General features: G+C 34.6%; 1 protein-coding gene across 1 annotated transcript in view; it reads right to left on the bottom strand.

Moving 5' to 3' along the window:
* LOC129271992 (receptor-type tyrosine-protein phosphatase delta-like) overlaps positions 1-23,513 on the bottom strand; it is an 87,892-nt gene that overhangs the window by 6,207 nt on the left and 58,172 nt on the right. The window contains exons 25-40 of the mRNA XM_064107137.1: positions 18,835-19,096; positions 17,835-17,874; positions 13,755-13,878; positions 10,141-10,193; positions 9,432-9,524; positions 8,508-8,734; positions 7,960-8,047; positions 5,816-5,892; positions 4,825-4,861; positions 4,214-4,311; positions 3,761-3,877; positions 2,741-2,895; positions 2,127-2,262; positions 1,559-1,708; positions 969-1,068; positions 177-253 (exon numbers count right to left, since the gene is read on the bottom strand). Coding sequence (XP_063963207.1) covers positions 177-253; positions 969-1,068; positions 1,559-1,708; positions 2,127-2,262; positions 2,741-2,895; positions 3,761-3,877; positions 4,214-4,311; positions 4,825-4,861; positions 5,816-5,892; positions 7,960-8,047; positions 8,508-8,734; positions 9,432-9,524; positions 10,141-10,193; positions 13,755-13,878; positions 17,835-17,874; positions 18,835-19,096 — 1,834 coding nt within the window. The remainder of the gene's footprint in view (positions 1-176; positions 254-968; positions 1,069-1,558; positions 1,709-2,126; positions 2,263-2,740; positions 2,896-3,760; positions 3,878-4,213; positions 4,312-4,824; positions 4,862-5,815; positions 5,893-7,959; positions 8,048-8,507; positions 8,735-9,431; positions 9,525-10,140; positions 10,194-13,754; positions 13,879-17,834; positions 17,875-18,834; positions 19,097-23,513) is intronic.

Here is a 23,513-nt window from a genome sequence, read left to right as displayed (position 1 = left end):
CATTTGAAATGAATGAAAAGATGTGTGGTCTGAAATTTGGTTACAAAATTAATCAAACCATGATAGAAATTAGAAAATGGAATTATATGCTTGCTTTTAATATTTTCCAAACTGACTTTGTCTCAGTTTGTAATAAGTTGATTTTAAAGTATCAAACGTAAAAATATATATCTTACATCTAAAAACGTTGCGTTGACGTAGTTTGTTTGTCCTTCTCCACAGCCTGTCATTAAGTATGGTCGATACTTGTCAACTAGACAAAGAAGAATACATGACATTAATGATTATCACTAAATTAGTGATATCCATAAAAGCCCAGCAACCGAATTATTGTTTAAACGTAAGTTGTATAAGCCCATCTAATAGCATGTTTATAGATATCACTAACGTTATTTCGTGATACTTGTGGAGTCAGTTTATTTATAACTAATATCTTAAAGATAGCATTGGTGACAGGTAAATATACTTTGATAAAATAGTGTGTAAGGCGAAAGGAATTCTCAAGTCTTTCTACCAGTAACCCAGCAAAATGATCTGTTAGCTAGCTAATTAAATCTGATCAGCAAAATTCCTGAAAAAAGAACAATGAAAGATTAATAGATAATCTTTTCTGATTAAATTTGAATTGAAATTAATTTTCCGCGTCAAAGAATTCAATTTATAATTAACGTAATAAAATATAGTATACCTGTTTATATTCTTAAATAAACATAGTTTTATACTTCAATATCAAACTAAGATATAAGGTATAATTTCAGTTGTTCATCGACGTTGGGAATGAATACGGACTAAACGGAAAAAAAATTGAGTAATCTAACAGAAAATCTGATGTCCGTCCTGAACAATCTGACAGGGAGCAATTCTTGTACAAGAGGCAAGACTTTGAGAAGGGCAAACGAGATGGGTGTCTGTATTAATAAAAGGACTGTGGCAAGGAATAAACATTAAATGTTAAGCTTTTTACTTACGAGGTACGATATCTGGATATCTATTCTTATGATGATTCTCAGCGCTCTTGCCAGCCTGCATACTCACATCACTATAGAATATCGACATTGCATCTAGAGCCTGGACAGTTAACATGAAATTTAGAAGTGGAAGAGAACGATAAAGTTACAAAGTATGCATGTAAACAACATTCACGTGAAATGTCTTTGTCTGTTTAAGGCTACTACAGCAGAGGGAAGAAATGTCATCGTCGGGACTGTCTTCTGTAACAAATTTCAGACTGAAATACTGGGTGTTTTTTTTCTCTCTCTCAAAACTGACAATTGGATGTAACTATGATTTTAGAGATGTGGAAATATCCCTTGATATTTTTTGAGGGGTATACAGCGAATAAATATACATAAATGAGAACTTGGAATACCTGCAAGATATCATGCAATTATATGTTTTAATGTTCTCTATCACTATGTGTAATCAAGGAAAGTTTGGGGAATGTGATTTAGCAGAAAAGGGTCACATGTCGTGCATAAAGTCTAGCGTAACTAACCGTTTAGCTTTATAAAACAGCACCAAGAATGGCAACATTGGTCAATTATTTGTTTCTACTTACGTGAAGGTGTTCCTCGAGGAAGGTTCTCTTTGTATGTAGGTTGGTTTGTTCAAGTCTGGTGAAGTAAGGTACAATGCTCTTGGTGGGTACAGATGTGTAGCCACAGAGCAGGCACTCAAGGAGTGCTTCGTAGATGAACACATATTGCTCCTAGAAAAGAGTAAATCGAAAGAGGGAATAAAGTCGACTGGAAAAAATGTAAATGGGATATTGAATTAAATTCGAAGTCATATATTTCGTGTCAAAACTTAAAGTCTATTTTAGGCGAGTTCGTTGGCTAGCACTAAAATGTTCGAGCACAAAACATCGGCGGCGGATTATCATAGCTTAACCCTCCCCTCATTAATTAATGATAATTATTCCTCCCTCCTAACATGTCTAACATCATTTAAGAGCGGACTTCTGCAAGGATCAATCTTTGGTCCATTCTTTTTCTCTCTCATATGTTAACGATATTAAAAAATTATTTAATTTCATGGGTGACCTTTTTACTTGAAATCGACGTGACTTGAAATTGTATCCATGGCCATTGTTATTTTAGAAAATAATGTTTTAAGATGTGACTTACTGGTGTTTGGACCATTTTGACCCTCTTGGTCCTCATTCTATAGATGAAATCAAGCACATTGACTTGTTGTTCTCTGGCCGCCATATCCATCATAGAATCAATTGTGATGTACGTACCAGTACGGCCAACACCAGCACTGAAAACAAGAAAAATAAGAAATAAGGATACAAATGATTGGATGGCGTCATAAGTGATTTTTTTAGCACAGGTCGAGTGCTTGTAACCATGAAATAGTTCAAATCATATTGAAGACGATGATGATCGTTTCTGTGCTTTTCAAGTTAGTACTTTCAATAGAGATAATACTAGATGGCACACAATGTTCTTACTTTTTTGTAGTAGAAAGAGTGATAACGAAACTCCTCTGTATTATTCCACTTATCCTTCGCTGCAAGTGAGAGTCGGAACTCTTTAAACAAAAGCCTATTAAAATAATTATGGGTACCAGATTCTTTTTTATATAATCAATAGCTTGCACTAAATGCAAATATGAAAGCATATCAATTATTTGTCAATATCATTATTATTTTTACAGTTGTTAATATTCTTCATATGCGTTAAAATACTTTCCAAAACAATTTACAATCGTCTTGATCTTAGTAAAAGCATAATACCTGCAATGGACGATGGTTGGTCCGCTGGGCTTGGCTTCAAACTCCTTGACCTGGGTGATGAACTCTAGAAGGGGCGTGGCACTGAGGGGAAGTCCCATGTCAGGCCAAGAGGTGTAGTGGAAGTGTTGTACACGTCTCTCCTCTGGATCCCATGCCTGTCGTAAAAAGGAATACATTGACCCTTTACACCACACCTGATCTTGAGGGGGGTAACACTTTTGCAAAATCCATAGTCCTGTATTTGCAATTTCGGTGACAAGATATTTACTCCTGTGATATTTGCTCCGGTCTTAATATCTCAGAGGGTGTAGGGTTAGGGCTAGGATTGTAATTTGAGTTTTTGATTCAGAGTAATGTAAAGATAAGTATTAGGAGATTTTCCATCGAAGCAATTGTTGCTGGAGCAAATGTCATAGAACCGCAATTCCAGATCTGTGACAAAAGAGTGCACCAAAACCTATAGAAATGCTACTGTGATCATAGCAACTGACAGTTTTCCAGGTTTAAGAAATGTAGGCGATCATTCCAGCCCTCTAACAAAATAAATGTTGACCTTAAAAATTATATAATGTGACCTAAAAAGATTTTTGTATATATATACAAATTCGACATAAAAAATAAAATGTGAATAAGTTTATATCAAAAGTAGATAATTCATAAAAAAATATTAATTTTGGCTCGATTACAAATCAATATTATATTTAAAAAAAAAATGATTATCGGTTCAATATACCTTCTATTTAGTACCTATTTTATATTTTCTGTCTATTCCATGCCACTGCCAAAAGCTATGGGAGTCACAGAAGTTATATGGATTTTCAATGTTTTCAAAGCCATTATATTTTTCTCATATTATCTTTGCTACAATACTTCATATGGATATTTCTTATGCCACACTGTCCCACATCCGCTATCTGTATCATGATCTTCAGTATGACCGTTTGTCGGCTTAGATTTCGTGATTTTATTTCTTAATCAAGGGGTGGAACAAACTTTGATGTTATATAAACTCGTAATTACCTTTCTTATCGTCAGAGTTCTTTCAGTGTAGTTGTGATAATTCCTCTCGGCTACTACCGCTATCGTGAAATCACCATAAGTCTCAATGTCTTCAGGCCAATATGGGTCGCACTTTCTCTATGTTAAGGGGAAAAAAAATACAGGTGAAAAGTTGTTTACTCACAATATTGCTTCCCTACTGAAGATACCTACGGAGCACGGTCAAAACAATGCTTACAGAAACATTTCAGGCGACGTGAAAGTGTGGGGGTTTGCATTAGAGTTTTAGTTTATGTTCATTTTTCCTTTAAAATGTCTAATAATACCATGGCCTACCCACTAACCAAGCAGACTCATTTTATATTACAAATGTTGTAAATTAGGCACAGTACTTGCTTGTCCTGCTGGAAATTTTGGCCAGTATAAGGATACAAATATTCAACAGTAAACATAATTCTCTCACAGTTCTCTTACCTTTTTATTTTCTACTAGTTTTGTGAGCATGACAATGATTGGAACTCTCTCTTGCCAAACCATTCTCCAGAAATCAAACACAGACGTCGACAGAGGACCTATAAGGACAAATTAGATGAATTTTATTGTTTATAAAGAATAAATCACATTTCCCAGTCCAGGCAGTGGCGACAACCTATACTTGCCTTGACTGCTTTTTACCTCCAACAAAACTCAAATCATGAAAATAGTATCAAATTTTGAATACGAATATTATCAGAAATAACTAATTTCAGCATATACATGTAACACATGATTTCATTATCACATTACGATACATGGATGTGATAGATATGAAAAGTGTCAGACGCAGCTGAATTGTTTCAATGAATAATTAATTTTTAATTGAAGCTAAGGGGTTGATGGTGTTCAATCGTAAATGTCTGATTTGTTTTTTCCTTCCAATTATAGGAATCATTATATGTATTCAATAGTTGATACTTTTGTTAAAAGCAATGTGCATGCGCAACTTCCATTTCTCATATTTATAGACTAATTGGCCAGAATTGTCAGCATAATTACACATTTATTAGAAACTCTAGTAAATCGAATAAAATTGCAAAATTCCTCACCTTGTGTCGCAATATAGGCCTTTGGTCTCAGATAACCCTGAAAAAATAAGAATCTTAAATTCATTTATTATATTCGATTTAGAAAACATCTCTATTTAATCTTGAATGATTCGAAATCTGATAATTCTACTAAACATCATTAAGTTTTAAACACTAAAGGTCGACTATAGCTAGTGAACTTTAAATGTCAAGTCAACCCTTAAACACGTTAATTTGAATCAATAGCGAAAATCAAAAAGCAAGATGTCATCAAAATCAGGTGTAAAAAAATAAAATTATGACATTTTAAAATGTAAATAGCTTATTTTTCACAAAACAGTTACATTCTTGTTTAAGCCACACCCATTTTTTTGTTAGCTTGTTTGCTTGCATTTATTTCTGCGTTCAAAAACTCAATACGAAAATATTTACAATTACAATAAACAAAATAATTCACAATATAAACAATGTAGTCATATTACATGATAAATACCAGTAAGGATGTGAGTATAAATTAAGCTTTTATAAATTTAAACACATTTTATAAATGTAAACATTTTTGCACAACTGCATCAGAGAAATCTTGGAAGCGATTGTGCATTGTATTAAGAAAATTATCAACCAACTTATCAATTTAGAATGTACTAAACAGGAACATTAACATCCGGTGCAACTTTGATGTAATGTATTTTCACTTTTTTTCATATTCATAGAATATAAGTTTAGTTTGTCCAAGGTAAAAATCGATACAATTGTTATCGTATTCTTTTGAGTACATGTATGTTAATAATAACGGCATATTTACCCAGGGTAGCCACTTCAGTTCCGAAAACTGTTCTCCCAGCGGGCCCTGCTATTACTATTACCCACGTTCCGTAACATTCGTTCTCAGTGGCGATATACAAACTACTGATATAACACACGTTAAAATATTTTATTGGCAAAGCGTGGTCATCAAGGTTCTCCTTTAAAATAACCTTTTCTCATATGTGGCCCAGGGACAGAAACTTACACTGACGAATGAAGCATTGATATAGTCTTCGTGTGGGGCATCTAGATCTGTATCCAGTATAACTCGGGAATGATCATCTGAGTAAAAAGAATATACGGATAACAGTTAGTATTGCAGTAAGTTTTGATGAGAATTTACTGAGTAAGAGACGGACCACAGCCTTCTGTAACGAAATTGGTTGAAGTGTACTGTTTGAAATTTTTCCTTGGAATTTAAACAATTGTTTAAAAAAAAATGGGGATGGTGTTTCAATCACAGCTAGAGACCAATTTATTAAATGATTCTTTAAACTTTTCCATGACAAATCAAATCAAACGATATAAATCTGAAGATTCAGATTCAGAAAATATATTTTGAAAAAAGGGAGAATATCAACACTCTGTCTTTGGGCCTACACCAAACAATAATGGTTTTTAAATTCTGTTATGAACGTTTGAGACACCACTCGGCTTCATTCTCTGAAATTATTGTAAGAAGACGGACACATTAATATAATGTTTGCAGTCAGTGTTGACGCCCTCTCTTTTAGTTAGTTAATATGTGATATAAAAATAATACTATACACAATTCGAAAGATGTTTAAATCTAGAAGGTACTAGATTGCAATCGATCACTTTATTTTCTTGAATACATGTAGATCCAAGGTTTAAAACTTGGCTATAACTGAACTGTAGAAACTACACTGGCGTAATTCCAACCGAGTGGGCAAACATGAATCATCATTGATCTACATGAACCTAGATAGGAATCATTAGTCATGGAACAAAATGGACAGTACTAACCACGAGCCCTATATCTGCAGACAGAAAGAGGTCCAATTGTTTCCCTAGCTAATCAGTATAATCACTCAAATTGGCAACCAATCACCCAAACAAACACGAACGGAAGCCGTTCCAAACATGTTGTGGTTGAGCACGTCAATTTCAATTAATGGGACTTCACATTCAACGAATGTAATCTTTAGATTTTGAAAGGGACATAATTTTGCACACATGTTTGTAGTTTTCTAGCAGGTGTTTTTTTAAATAATTTTAAGCGGATATTGTATCATCGTATAATAAAGTGACTTAACAGCTTTGCTATGCATTTATTTGCCTATGAGAAGAAAAAAAATATATATACCAAACATTATTTTAACCCTCAATAATATTTGTTAATAAAAAACTTGCCACATAGATGTTATAATAATGATGGGGTAGTCAAAATAGCTCGGATTACTAAAATATTAAGTAACGGAAATAGCACAGAAATAGCTGACCTTTTTTCATACGATGACAATATTGGATATTACAAGCAATAGCAATGTTTGTCATAAGATTCATAGGATTACTTTATCTTGCTTCCATGTGGGGCATTATTAAAACATGGTAAATGGAATAGATTGAGCGCTTCATCATGCCATACAGTTATGATTCAATTGGACGGACTAAATAATAATAATAATAACGATATGGACCATTTATATAGCGCAGCAACTATATTAATATACTCTACTGCACTAAACAGCTGGTATCATAATACCCGGCTGTAGCTAAGCCTCCATATAGGCTCCAAGCTTTCGAGGAATTTCTTTCTACCGGGTAGCCATTCAACCCACCTGGGTTGAGTGCAGCACAATGTGGCTAAATTCTTGCTGAAGGAAAACACGCCATGGTTGTGATTCGAACCCATGCCCCTCTGATCGAAAGAAGATAGTCTTGACCACTAGACCACGACGCCCCCATATAAAGGTTTATAGTCATGATTATGTTGACTTTTAGAGTCCATTTAGAATTAAGCTAAAGTAGCCTTTTAACCAACTTTGATATCAATGGAGCCCTGTAAAACCATTGACCGTTGAGCACTGTTATCATAAATTATGATGGGAGTAAGCATCAGGGACGGGAATGGTACGTTAGAGTCTTGTACTAAAGCTTTTGGCTGTGGAAGGGGTTGTAGACTAAATTTTGTCTTGGTTCTTCTCCTTCTTCCAGAGTAATTGCTGCTTCAAGATGATGAAGATTAACGTATTGGTTGTGTGTGTATGTGTGGAACTGCTCACATTCTATTATTTCATATAAAAAGCTCTTGTTCTTGTAATGCTGGTGCGTATATACATGTGTAAGTAGGCCTTTAAGTAAGGCCTTCATTCTGCATATACTTACATGGAATGATGTTGATATATCTGTTCTTGGATACATTTTCTTGTCGTGTTGCTACTTCCCATGTGTACATCTGACCATCAGGAAGCCGCTAAGATAATCAATGAAGTAAAACATGGCATTCATTATTCTTGGAAACAAAAGTTTTTTTTGTATCATCCAAGATTATATTTCACCTACTTGTGTAACTTTACATTACAACTTTACAGTCAATTCCTGACCTCTTTTATTCACCCTCACCTGCTTTAAAGCGACTAGGCGAATACTAATAAAACAAAGTTTTGTTGGTTACGGCATATTCAGCATGCCAATGTTTTTTTTTTTGGGGGGGGGGGAATAGTCAAAATTTTAAAATAAGATCTTCTAATATTCATGAGAATAATAATTTTCATATTCGCTTCCAATGCAGACAATTTTATTCTTGACGACTTACAAAATAATATGAATGGATGAAAAACACACGATTTAAAACCAATAAAGGTAAAAAGATATCTGTAAAATAAACTTGATGGTAAACAATATTGTTTTATTATCTGCGAAAGTAAACCCACCTCATAGTCAAGTTTGAAACACATCTCGCCATTGGCAGTCTTCTCCTTGACATAGCTTGATAGCTCTACTAACTTGACTGCAGGTGGCGCCTGCCACCTTGCCCTGATTGAGCTAGGATTTGATGGTTTTGGAGCGGTCTTCGGGCGTTGCCTCATGGCGCCATTACCTCGTTTGATACCGTGTCCATTCTGACCATTTTGGATGGCATTTACTGATAGTCCTCTTGCTAAAAAGAGACGTATTTGGTTATTTGCATCTTTTACTGACCTGTATTTCAATTTTTTTTTGTGGTTTTAAGATGATTCTTAAGTAGATCTAGTTAAAAACTCAATTCTTTTTTTGGAGCATGATCACGGTGATACGGTTATTATTCACCTTTGAATCGGATATGACGTATCACGCTTGGTGATTTACCAGCTAGATGGTCCCCGGAGATGGTCAACCAAGAATCAGAAGTATGTCGTAATAAAAGGGAATGACAGACTACAGCTCTTAGCTATTTCGATAAAAAATTACAAAACCCATCTCTTCTCAAGAAGTAGAAGATTTCTAAACATAATAATTGAGGTATAATAAAGTGACAAGTTGTACAATATGAATTGAAAGTGTTTATAAAACTCTACACTTTTGTGAGGGTGAATTTTACTTGTAGTAAAGGGTATTACGAATAGGGATGTTCCCATCAATTGAACTTTTTAAAGTGCATGAAATAGTACATAAACTTTAAAAATACAAATGAGGGAAATGGTGTATACAGTTGGAAAGAGAAGAGGAGTGGCAAACATTTTCCACATTATTTAAAGATGTCGTCACTTCCCAGTCCCTTTAAAGGGCGATAACCCCTTTCTACCCATTCCACGTTGTAGTTTGAATAGAAGGGAAAACACGGGCGTATACCCTCGGTAGCTTTCTTAATCACTTACGTTTTGCCTTGTATACACCTGTTGACCGTGAGAGGGCGGGCAGCGTTGTGCTAGCTCCGTTAGACATGGATCCACCGTTCTCCCCACCGCTTTCTGCCGTTCAAAAAAATAAGAATAATAATAATTTTTCAGACTTTAATAAAACATTATCATGAAAAATGTGTCATTCAGTAAATTCTACTTGTCATCAATAATGATAACATTTTGTAAAAGAAAAAGGTTTGGAGAATTCATTGATTTCGTTGACCTCAAGATAATTATTTTTGCATCGATTGAGATGTTATTCTAAATTGCTATGGAATATTGGTACCATTGATTACCATCCTTTCTTATCAGAATGCTTCATAATGTTTGCAAGTTACAGGAAGGCAAGAGCATGAGACTTAGTGAAATTATATTTATCATGTTCATGTCATCAGATGGAGGTTTCATAAAGCTGTTTGTAAGCTTCGAATGACAGTACTGGTGACCCTTTCTTGTGCGAGATGATATATCCCATGTAGCTAACATAGCACCGAAGAACGTGTTCCAGTCGTTCGCCAAGTTCTGCGTAACTTTGCAGACAGCTTTATGAAACACCCACTGTCAAACTGAGTATAAAACTATATAGTCGGATTATCGGATAGCCTATACTAGAACAAAGCATGATCTCCGTGAGAAAGGCGTTCATCGACACTCCTTATCCGAATGCAAATTGATTGTTACGTACCTAAAGCAGACAGACCGATGCCTTCTTTGGGACGAGTTGTATGAAGTCGTTTCCTAGAACAATTGAGATCAATTACGGTAAACAATGATATCAAATTGCAACATCTATCACCAGGTGAATGTGCGCTATATATACAAATACCCTATGTTGCTATTACTATCATCATCATCATCATCATCCTCATTACCATCATCATCATCACCATCATTATCATCATCCTCCTCATCATTATCATCGTCATCATCATCATCATCACCCTCCTCCTCCTCCTCATAATCATCACCATCATCATCATTCTCATCATTATCATCATCATCATCATCATCATCATCATATCATTATCATCATCATCATCATCCTCATCATTATCATCATCATCCTCATCATTATCATCATCATCCTCATCATTATCATCATCATCCTCATCATTATCATCATAACCATCACCATCATCATCATTATAACCATCACCATCATTATCATCATCATCATCATCATCATCCTCCTCCAAATTTTAGACCATGCAGTATATCAATTAATGATGACAAATCATTTAGATGAAAAGATGAAAAATCATTTAAACGAATGAACATAATATACATGAGCAAAGGAGGAAAGTGCCTATGAGATTTATCTGCTATAGTGTATATTAAGCAAACAAAGATTTTAACGATTTTTATAATGTTACTATACCATAGGATGTGAAAGCCTCTAATATAGGCCTACGTTTTTCAATAAAAATGAAACGGATAGAAAATGCAATAATACAAATTTGGTTTATCTAATTACAATAATATCTTTCTATTCAAATCAATTTTGTTATCTAAGACATTTGAGAGTGTTTCTTAAAGGATGACAAAGTAATATGCAATGACGTGAAATCGAAGAAAATGTGTGAATGCTGTTCCATATTTTCTGGCTTAATGTATATTTCTTCCAATTTTAACGAAAGAAAAAATATAAATTGTTATCTTATATCAAGATGTTATTCTATTCTGATGTTGGCAACACAAAAACAATTCAGAAAACAGCAGTTAAGGACAAAGAAGGCAGATAAATAGAAACAGGTTGCGGCATAAGTCATTTTACTGCCTTTAAATTAATATCTTTCAAAACAGAGTGTAGCGTAAACACATTCATTAGATTTCTGAAAATGTTTTCCTGTGTTTCAGTAGCAGTTCTTTTTATCCCGAATTTCCTGTTTTTCATTTCGTCTGTGAAGTCGACGAAAGACACTTTTTTGTAAGTTCTTGGTGAAATACCATGTTTCCTGGTGACCTAATCCCTATGGAATCAGAATGTATATCACGTATCTCATTAGAGTGCAAGCTATGGTGGGTAACCAGTCTTCGAGATGAGTTCAAGATTGGCCTCAATTCTTGAACTCATCTATAATAATTTATCTAATACATGTTGAAGTATTACGATAAAGGGTTCCGTCACCACTACGTCTAACATGTCTAAGCTTTTGCTCGAAGTTAAGCTTTGAAATCGACTTTCACTCACCTGCCCATATCATTGCCAAGTAATGTTCGTCTTTTATTTTTGTATGAATATTAATTTGGATGGAAAGTAATCTATCACTGCATCGAATTATCATCATAATTAGTATAAGATAGTAAGTTTTAAATCGAATGTTTTGCCTTTCGTGGCCCAATCTGACTGCATCAGATATTTTCCGATCGTCTCACTCATTAATATGGCTATCAAGTCCCGAGTCTTTCCTTGACTTATAAAATTATGAAATATATGGAACCAGTTTGATTGATTTCCAAACTTTAGTACGATATTTTCAAGTAGCGTTTTTATTTTGAAAATCATTTACATCTAGCATCTGTATTTCCCCCTCCCACGTCTAAACAAACGTCTAAAATGCACTATGCCCTTGCTGCCTACTAAAATTCGCGCTTATTTTAAGGATATTTCCCCCCTTAAACATCTACTTTGTGGTCCCTTGAATTAATGAATCTGATCCAACATGATGGGGAGCTAGAATCAAAGTATGATAAAATGCCTTTCCCGCGATGGATTTTTGTGATACAAAATATAAAGCTGACGTCACAACAATATTGCTTTCGCATATGCAAATGCTATAAGTATACAATCATGTATGCTGTGAATCTTTATCGAATTTTAAGATCAATTATAGATGAGAAGCAATATCCCCTATTTATGTGAGTGCTGAAATGATAAAATCAAATAGGTATAAGGGTGGCCGAGAGGGAAATAGGTGTAGGGAGAGATTGAAAAAATGAGCGAAAGATGTGGTAAACCTGTAAACAATAATAAAATTAATAAAGGGACAGGAAGATGATAAATATACGCAGAGAGAATTGGTAGACAGAGAAAGAGAAAGGAAAAGAGAAATATAAAAGTGCATCAAACGATGATAATCCTGGGGGCAGTTTCATAAAGCTGTGACTTTAAGAACGACTGTGAATCTTTTCTTGTGGTAAATGATTTTCACCATTTAATGTTCATTGGTGATTATTTAGCGAATACGAAATGTTCACCAGTCGTTCTTAAAGTCGCTCTTAACTGACGAACAGCTTTATGAAACACCCACCGGATACGAAAACATCAAAGTTTAGCATGACTATACAGTGCGTATCAAAAAAAGTTTACACTTTGAAAAAGCCCTAGGAATTAAAAAATATACAACATGTGGGTAATTTTTTCACATATAATCTTGGGTTTGGGTCTCATCTATCCAGTGAAAGTAAACATTTTGACAGAATGTTACACTTGAGTGAGCACTGTCCATTCTTGTAAAGCTCGCAGAAATCTGTTTGCGCAGAAATGCTCATTTTCACGCTGTGTCAAGGGGAAAGGGCGAAATCAAACTTACCCTGCGAAACATTTCTCATACATTTCCCTTGCACTTTTAGTCAATTGAAATAAAACGGATATTTCAAGCATTTTGTAACAATTTTGCCACCAAAATTAAAATGTCAACACTTAGTAAGCACAACCTTTACCCTTTTTGTGCCAGCTGGATCTGAGGACATAATTGAATCTGAACAAAAGTTTATATCAGACGTCTCCAGCATTTTTTCACTAAGTTTTTATCATTTAAAGTGGGTTTACATTTCATTTTTCATTTAATACTTGTTTCTCCACACTTTTTCCAAGCTTTACAATGATGTACAAATGAGAATCAAGCCTAAGCCATTTCATGTAAATCAAAGCTCAGTGTAAAGCAAATATCCTCACGATGGCTTCGGTGTGTGGGGGAGTGGGGTGGGGCGCAATCCACTCTTCAAAGTGTTTTGGGCAAGGAAACAAGTTAAAAAAGGTAAAAGATATCTTCAAATCAGTTTTACTATCTAAATTTCATGTGTTCTTCATGATAAAGGTCTACTTTTATTCGCATAAATATTTCAAAGTTCTGCGCAAATAATTTTTCACTTACTTTTCAAAAGTAAGTGGTGCTCACTCAAGCAGAAATATTTTTCGACAGTTATATCGTCATTTACTTAAATGGATCTGTACCAATGTTAAAATGTGGAAAAAATCTTCAGGATATTACAAATGTATAATTTTACAGGATTTTTTCTAAGTGTAAACTTTTTTTTGATACGCACTGTATTATCTAATATGATGTAAGTCCCTACCTTCTTCTGATCACGGCTACGATGAGGACAGCGACCATGACCACAAGTAAGATGACGCCGAGGGCAGCCTTTAATTCATTGGGAAAGACAGTCGCATTCGACAACGACGTCGGGTTCGGATTGGCTGTGGTCAAGACATGATGATAATAAGAAAATATGAGATATATATTAGTACATACACTCTAAATGCAAAAGAGTTTATCTGGTCTATAATCACACACACCTCTCAGTGTGAGACATGGGACCAGTCGTTTTGGAGTGGATTTGCATTTTTTGAGAATGGATTATAGATCCTTCTGGATTGAAAATATGTCTAAAAATATGCATAGTTCACTCCAGGAGGAGCTACAATGCACTCTCAAAAGATGCAAATCCCACTCCAAAACGACTGGTCCCATATGAACTCTGCATATAAGGAATAAAAATTAAACAAAGAAAATTTTATGAAAGATCCAGTTTTTCCAAATTACGCTATTAACCAAACTATTCGATTGTTGACATATCCGGAAGGTTGACATTGTGAAATTTAAAAGTAAGGAGTCTCCTCAATTGCTAAGATTTATAATCCACGTACACTGTTATAAATAATTTAAAAAACGCTGTTTACTATATGAATCAAACAGTAGTTGTTTAAACAGTATAAAAAGGTGTTTAAAATCTTAAACAACCATGCTTAAATGATTGATAATTAAATATTTGAATTCAAACTTTGTTGTTTAAGATTTTAAACATTTCTCTAAAATGTTTAAACAACTACTGTGCGATTCACATAGTAAACATCGTTGTTTAAAATTATTTTTAACAGTGTAAGAATACGGCAATTTCTGAGGTTCAATAGACAATGATAGAATAGCATCAATAAACAGCAAATGAAATCACATGTGTTATACAATTGAGTAAAAGACATTAAAAGGCTCACCATTTAGGGGCGTATATAGATTTTAAGCACAAAGTATAACTACCATCAAACGAAGAGAATACACACAACTGCTCTGACAATCTCTCGGACAAAACGCCTCTCCTATCTTTGATTATTTCAAATCTATGATATCCAAACATCATATTTTTCCTCATAGTCATCGCTTGGATTTGATAGAGTATCAAATTGACGCCAAGGATAAACAGGAAAACAAGCCAATGATAATCTGAATTGTTTCAACCACTCTTCTTCTGCTACATCACGTATAGTCATGGTAGTTTGCATTCCAGGGTTCTGTTTCAGGATCAGACGGCATCTTTATCCCGGATTTAGTTTGATCTCAATGTTTGTGAGTTTTTCTGGACCCAAGCTTCGCTTATAGGATCTTACAATTGCGTTGATCAGAAACCTGATATTTGTTACCAATAAAACTTTAAATCGGGTTATCCCCATCGTAAGATAAGTTAAATTTCCATACCACTATTAGAATTTCAGAGGCAAATAAACATGAAGACTGTAATGATTGGTCAGATACTCCGTAAAAGAATGAATAACAAAATCACTCGCTTTTTGTTTTCCTTTGCGGTGATATCAATGATCTCTCAATTAGGAGTCAATTTAGAGTGAACAAACGAACATTTCACACAAATTTCACTACAAAAAAGTGAAGTTCAATCAACAAAGACTTAATATTGTGAAACTTTATTAACTCCCTCAGAGTAGTCCCTACCGGAAAGAACACAGTGTCCCACAGTGTGTGTCACAGTGTGGTCATAGTGTGGAACAGTGTGAAATCACCTTCACGCTGTTAAATTTGAACTAAATTCCAACAGTGTGAATCACATATTCACATAGTCGACCATGTGAACACGCTGTGAGCAGTAACACTGTCGAGGTGTCCACAGTGCGAAAATGTCTTCACACTGTTGAATTTGAGCATTTTAACAGTGTGAATCAAATATCCACATAGTCGACAATGTGAACACGCTGTGAACAGTCACACTGTCGAGGTTTCCACGGTGTGAAATCACCTACACACTGTTAAATTTGAACTAAATTCCAACAGTGTGAATCACATATTCACATAGTCGACCATGTGAACACGCTGTGAGCAGTAACACTGTCGAGGTGTCCACAGTGCGAAAATGTCTTCACACTGTTGAATTTGAGCATTTTAACAGTGTGAATCAAATATCCACATAGTCGACCATGTGAACACGCTGTGAACAGTCACACTGTCGAGGTTTCCACGGTGTGAAATCACCTTCACACTGTTAAATTTGAACTAAATTCCAACAGTGTGAATCACATATTCACATAGTCGACCATTTGAACACACTGTGAACAGTCACACTGTCGAGGTGTCCACAGTATAAAAATATCTTCACACTGTTGAATTTGAACATGTTAACATTGAATAATATTTTCACATAATGTGAACACACTGGGATCACACTGTGTGACACAGGCTAGCAGGGAGTGAATCACTCACTCGAATGACTCAATTATTGGTTAATTTTTCCTAAGCGCGGGACGTCCATGCTTGACCACGATGATTCTGAAGTCTACGAATATCAGTTTGGTTGCCAAGTAGTTTTATGACAGTAAAAGTTCATGTGGATCAATTTTTTTATTGACCTTTAATGAACCTGTATGAGTTCTCGTATCCAGTTGGTAGGGTTGGTAGCATTAGGCATAGTCCTGGGAAGCGGCGGTGTTGCGTACGTTCACCATAACATAGGCAGCAACCCCACCCCCTCCCGAAAATCAAATCCGGTAGATAGGCTTAAAAAGTAGAAACTTAATCAAAATCACGTACATTTTGAAGCGAAAAGCTTTTTTTTTCTTTGCTTGACCAAAATCATTATTTAATTTTGTAATTTTTAACCAGCACCCCTATTAAAAAATAAAATTGTTCCCATGGCCCTGTGAGGTATATTCTTTGAAAATCGAAAATGTTTGCAACTCAATATATGGTATTCACCTTTGTCATTTGTTCGTTTATTAGATGAAAATGTCAACGTATCCATTTATTGATCTATGTATGCCTACCATTTTTAGTAATTTATCGATTTATCTATATATATATTAGTCTTCAAATTCATCCACTTGTATTTCTAATCCAGCTATAAAATTTGTATTCAAAGAGTATTGTTTTATTTCTATGTTGAATTCATGACCCTTGGCTAACTATTCATCAATTTATGAACTTATCTTATATAGCTCCCCGAGCCAATTAATGCTGGCTAATTCATGAGAGTCAACAATGTGCTAATTACAAAAAAGATGTCCAATGGCACAATTGCGATTCTTCATTTATTCATTTTTTATTATTGTTTTTTTTTTGCTTGTCAATTTTTTTCGGGGACGAAATATCCTCAATTTTATGTTAAAAACCTTTATTAATTTTTTTTTTTTTTTTTTTTTTTTTGGGGGGGGTCAAATTTCTCCTCAGAAAAATGTGGTCCCCCCCCCTTTGAAAATTCCTGGATCCGCTCCTGGGGATGGCTGACTTTCAACAAATTCCTAGTATCCGTCCACTTTCAAAACAGAACATAGGGACAAACAAAACCTCTATCATGAGCGCTGCTCGGTGTAACTTTTCAACCGACAGGAAATGTAAATCAAATGTCATTTCTGGGGCAAAGTAGCCACCTCCCATTTCGCTCTAATTAATCAATGTGACTGACTTTTCATTCAGTATCTAGGGTAACTTGGCTTAGGGCATGATAGTTTAACAATCTATTTGATCCAATCGTTTGTTATAATGCGAGTGAGTGGTCAAAATGAATGGAATGATTTAGAAACGCGAATCAAGGAACATGCTTTATATTTAGGAAACCGCAATAAAATGGATGCGCCTGCATAATTATCCCATATACAGTTAGCTACCCTTCCTCTCTTAATTTCTCTACCCTCCCCCCCCCCCTCTCTCTATCTCTCTCTTCTCTATCCCACATCCATATCTTTGAGAGAGCCTCAAAAGTTTCATGATTCCCTCACTCGATGCGGCAGTTAATAGTATATATGTTATTCGTGGTTTTGAAATAAAGTACAATATATCTTAAGCCAAATACTCAAAGAGTGTGTCTTATCATGCTCATAAAAAACAACATTCTCAGGATTTAAAACATAGAAATACTAAAGAATGAATAACTAACCTTTCACTTCGATAGGTTGACTGCAACTTGATGCCATGTCCTATATGAAATATATGTAACAAGAATGCTAACTGTTAATTGTAATAATAAACATTATCAATTTTAACACAATGTGCATTCGATCAAACAGCTTTTCCCTTGAAAGAAAACTATTTTCTGCTTGATTAAATAGTTTTTGTTCAATAAGTGTTTACGATTCAGGTTGTTTTAGTTCTTGAATTGTTATGCTTGCTGTTAGATTTCCTTTCCTATAAATAGAGGTCAACTCGATAGGGCATCCATTCTATTTTACTGGATCAGATCCCTGATCTGACATTATTGCTGATCGTACATTATTTCAGCACATGTCTTGATTGTGATTTTTCATTCATTTTATTATGTCACAGGACTGCAATGTAAAACAGCGTCTGTGCCGATTGTTTCTATTCTGTTGAAATATATTTCAATAAATGAAATAAACAAATAGACAATTAAATAAAACTAAATAAAACGTGGTAAAAGATATATGAACTGATTAAAAAAAGCGCGGAAGGGGGTGAATTTCTTATGATATTTTGCTTAATTCATTGTGAAATAGACAAATCCTTATAATATAAGTGTATATATACATACATATATATACATACATACATATATATATATATACAGTATATATGTATATATATATATATATATATATATATATATATATATATATATATATATATATATATATATATATATATATATATATATATATATATATAATAACCGTCTCAGAGATTAAAGAAAATAAAATATTTCCCAAATGCACTTTCCATTTAATATAGAATAACGAAAATACCCTTCCTACACATTTTGTACAACTTATAACAATCATCTATTTATATATAAAATATATTGAAATAAAGTGACGGACTGTACTCTCCCGTTGATATACAATGATAATTTGAAAAAAATGTAACAAAGAAACAATGGAATCAGAAACTAATTAAATCTAACAATGAAATATGAGACTCACTCTTGTGGTCCTGCTGACGCTGCACATGCTAATTCCGTAGGAGCTTCCGGGAGCTAAGGGGGCATTGTGGAACCCCCCGTAGGTCCTATTATCACCCACTGTGAAAACATTAGGGAGTTCCCCTTGTCCAAACTCTGCAGCTATCCAATGATAAGGGGAGTCGGTGTAATGGCCGGGGTAGACCGGGCGCATGGCCCAATCACCGTAGTCGGCTGAGCGTTTAGCCACCTCGTTCATACGTTTGACGGTTACCCGATAGGCACTGTTTGGGATGAATATAAGACAAAGGATCTTTTAATAATTATGATAGTAATTTATTTTCAATTAATTTATTATAATAGATACATGACAGCTTTAATCTTGTTACATTTTCTGTCTAAAGGAAAAAAATTGAGAAATTTGCAGGTTGTGGAAGGAGATAAAAAGGCAGGATTATACAGTCATGTAGAGACTAGAGAGAGACGCACTCTCATTTCTGCGGAGTCAAATTTGATTCGGATGGCAATCAATTCTGTTCCGAGTCAAATTGACCAATTTACAATTTCCTATTTACTTTTACCCGGAATGGTGATTTTCAGCTTGTAGCAAGCAGGGGTTCCGAGTCAAACAGATTCTCAATTTAAGTGAATTCGACCCGGAAATGAGTTGACTCCCAATTGACGCCATTCCGAGTCAAATTTGACTCCGTGGGTTAGAAATATCCCTCACATGGTAGGACAGACGAACAGTGGCACAGTGAATAAGAATCAAATTAAGGGAAATCGATAGAAAAGGGGAGAGAGTGATGAAGAGAAAGAACAAAGATTGTGAGGAAGAAGAAGGGATGAAGATAGTTCACTGCTATCTTCCGTAGATGTCGACTTCGCATATTTACGAGAAATAAATTCGCAGAAGAAAATCGATTGATTTCATAAAAAGTCATAACAAAAACATGACTTCCATCGTGAAATCACATGCCGGAACGTACAGGGCCAAAGATATACAACCGTCGCTTTCATTGCAGTCAGCGAATTGGTAAACCGGTGATAACATATAGCGGTCCATTTTAAAAGATGCATTATTGCTTTTTTAGTAAGTAGTACTGTTTATTCCGATCTCTTTCCTCAATATTGTGATACGATTAAAGAATGCTTATATTGATTGACAAAACTATGAGTCCTCAAGATATCAAGATACAGTGGATATACCAGAAGAGTATCTCCCTTGGAACCCCAAAGCAATTATTGTTATCATCGAATCGTAACGAAACTCATCAACCTCGATATATAGCTCATCATGGAGCCGCCTTCTTCATCAGAAGATAAATGTATTCCCATTTCATTCATCATATCGGTTTTGATACAACGGACTGATGTAATCACTTTTAAATGGACGTTATACGCGCGCAGACGATTGCTATGTGCATATGTTTTGTTTTGTAGTAATCTTTATTATTCATTCAAATAACATTCATACATACATAATCAAGAAAATATAAAACAAAATGATAATTGCATCTGTGAATACACAAATTAAATAACATTGTATAATAAACATAGCAGACAAATTGTATCAGAACAGAGACATAATCCGAAATCATGCAAAAATAACATTTTAACAACTAATGTATGCAGCTAAAGCAAATAATAAAAAAGACGTAACGTAACAGCTACGCAAACTGAAAGAATGAATGTATATTGAGCATTCTCCCGCCCCATGAGCCCCCCTATCAGACCCCGAAGCTGAACAAATCAACACACCAACAACAACAAACAGGAGAAATAGACAGAAAAAAAAACATACACATAAAAGAGAGAGAGAAAAAAAAAAACCAAACAATCAAACAAAAGACAATTAACACAAGGAAAAAAACGAACCATATGTGATGTATCGAGCATGAGGTATCGTTGGATATCGTCTGCTAAATATCGTTTGTCCGGAGTGTATCTTATTTCTTGTTTTTATTTAATTTTACGTTTATTACACACACACTTTTGTTTGGTTTCCATTCACTGAATTATTGTTTTCCTTTACTTCATGTTCTGAGTGTAGGTAATTTGATTTGTGCATTACGATTCATAATAATAATAATATTCGTTATATTTTTTCATATTATTATGATAAACATGATAAAATATAATGTTATGTCATGTTATTTGAAAGGAAAATAAAAAACTTCTTTCAATACAAAATGTATCTGTTTTTGGAATATTTGAAGTATAGGCCTAATTTACGAGAATGCAGCCACCTTTCAAGCACTAAACACTTTTGTTGTTCGTAAAGTTTATCTTTGTTTCGTAAAGTTTATGTTTGAAAAGAATGTATATGTAATCCCTTTAAGGAACAAATACTTTTATTTAAAAAAAATAGACTATCCTCTTCTGGGAGAGTATTCCCGTGTTCAATTGGTAAGTGAATAGGGCTATGTCTCTTATATTTGCACTACATGTATACATCTGCAAGACAAGAACACGTGTTTCAAATGTGGAGTGGTCAAACTAAGCATGATTATTATAGATGACCATGCTACTATTGGAAGTCTGGAAAGAAGTAATCTAATCAGCTTCCTTTATCCGCTTACTGAGGCCCCCTCCAATCAACAATACACTGCAAAGTAATTATTTCCTTCAGTTTCAACACGGGGCCATTCCAAAGGGGGTACTTATACATTCATCAAGATATCATCATTCTATTTCATGTCATTTTCAGCCAATTTTTGTCTGGAAGTAATCAAAGCGATGAGCAATAGGGAATGTACGAATTTACCGGCACTTTGCCAGAAGTTGATTTGTAACTAAATCCGCAATGACTACAGACTACACTTTATTTTTGGATCGGACAGCCCATGTTATAAGGTCAACTGGTTTAATCTATTTTAGAAAATTTACAATTATGTCAATTATTTTCACGCCTGTTCACTTTTTCAATGATAAGTTTCAAATATGTAAATATCACCGCCCACTCAGGCACAAATAAAAATGTTTGGATAACATTAATGCTTGTCCCCCAAATAATTCTAACTGTTGTATTAAACAATACAATAAACTAAGCAATTGGTTAATTTATCATGCACGCATATAGTCTCATTACAATATTAAATCAATAGTACAATAAGAAGAAATTAAATGACAACATAATGTATGTTACCTGTTGCTTTATAATGTCTATCTTGATGGCTACCTTCAATACATATTTGACAATATTTTTCTTATAAATTTCTTTTGTATATACATTTCATTTCTTTATTTTTATCTTTTTAGAAAAGCAGCTTTCAGATTAAGTTAATGTCATTTGTAACTAACAATCAAAAAATTATCCGATAAAACACTTCTGTTTTTCATCGTTAACACTACCGCGCTTTAGGGCATTCACATGTTAAAGTAATTGATTTTAGGATCGATGAGTACTTTTAAGGGATAGGCCTATAAAACATTCTTCAACAAAAGTACATGAAGTATATCAAATTAACCATAACGGGACCCTGTGCATGGTAACCCTCTGCCGATACGAAAAACTGGAGTAGAATTCAGGTAGCTAAGGAAGGAAATTATGTATTAATTAAAAGAGGGAGGGGTCAGTCAACCTGTCAGCGCCAAAAAACTTTTATGCCAGCCGTCAAAGAGTTCAGGTAGACCTGACTGGTCAAGATGACCGGTCAGAGAGACGTCACGGTGGATGAGTGATCACGTTGGTGTAATGAACCTATTAAATAGGTCCACGTTGGTAACAACATGTGTGTAATGCTGAGACGCGAGCAGCGAACTGTGTCAGTCATGGTTACAGTCAACGAACATTGACACATGCTCGCCCATATGCAGGGGCGGATCCGGGATTTTCTGGGGGGGGGGGGCATTTTTACAGCAAAAATTTGACAAGCCCAAAAAAAACTCTTTACTAAAAAACGAGATAATTTTGTTCCAGTAAAAATCCGCCACTGCCCATGTGGTAGTGGTTTAGTCAGGATTTGTAAGTACACGGTCAAATTTTGTTTGCAAACCCATCCAAAAAGATTTTATTATGACAGGTTATACCTTCATAACGCCATTATATTGACATGATTGGGTAGAATTGCCACCCGTATGCAAGAACGGCGTAACTGTTTAAGCGAACAAAAGATTGAATTTGTAGCATTTAACATTAACAAAATAGTGTGTTTATCGTAATAATTCCTGATATTGCTAACGAAATCAGGTTCATACCAATTAATAGTGTGTAACAAAGATAGACAGAAGCAAGATACTCATTTATAAGCAATTGTACTGAATCGTGTACATTGTCCAGCAATGATTGTACTAAAATATGTTGAGCATTTATATATATATTTTTTTTTTTTTGGGGGGGGGGGCAAGATTTCTCCATAGTGAGCGAACGAAACCCACGGCTTTCTTAACAAACTTCCTTTGAACGACACCTTCAGAACATAATGTCAACACCTTCAACGTTTCTTAATTAACTTACTTCCCAGAAAAAGTAACCATACAGAATGAAGAATCAACACTTGACGTCCTGTAAAAATGCTTTTTCTTCCACTAAGAAAAATGATGACATTCACCAATAGCCATTATACTCAGGTATTACCCATTAAAAATTTCACGTATTCCGATTTCAATAACAATCTTTGTTTACTGTCGTGAACTGTGGGTGTTGAGGACCGGGAAATGTGTTCGTGGGTGGAATGATTTCATCATCAGAGCGAGTGT

Source organism: Lytechinus pictus, chromosome 11, assembly GCF_037042905.1.
Source record: "Lytechinus pictus isolate F3 Inbred chromosome 11, Lp3.0, whole genome shotgun sequence".
Lineage (NCBI taxonomy): Eukaryota > Metazoa > Echinodermata > Echinoidea > Temnopleuroida > Toxopneustidae > Lytechinus > Lytechinus pictus.
The sequence above is the reverse complement of the archived record's forward strand: the minus strand, read 5'-3'. Positions and strand labels throughout refer to the sequence as shown.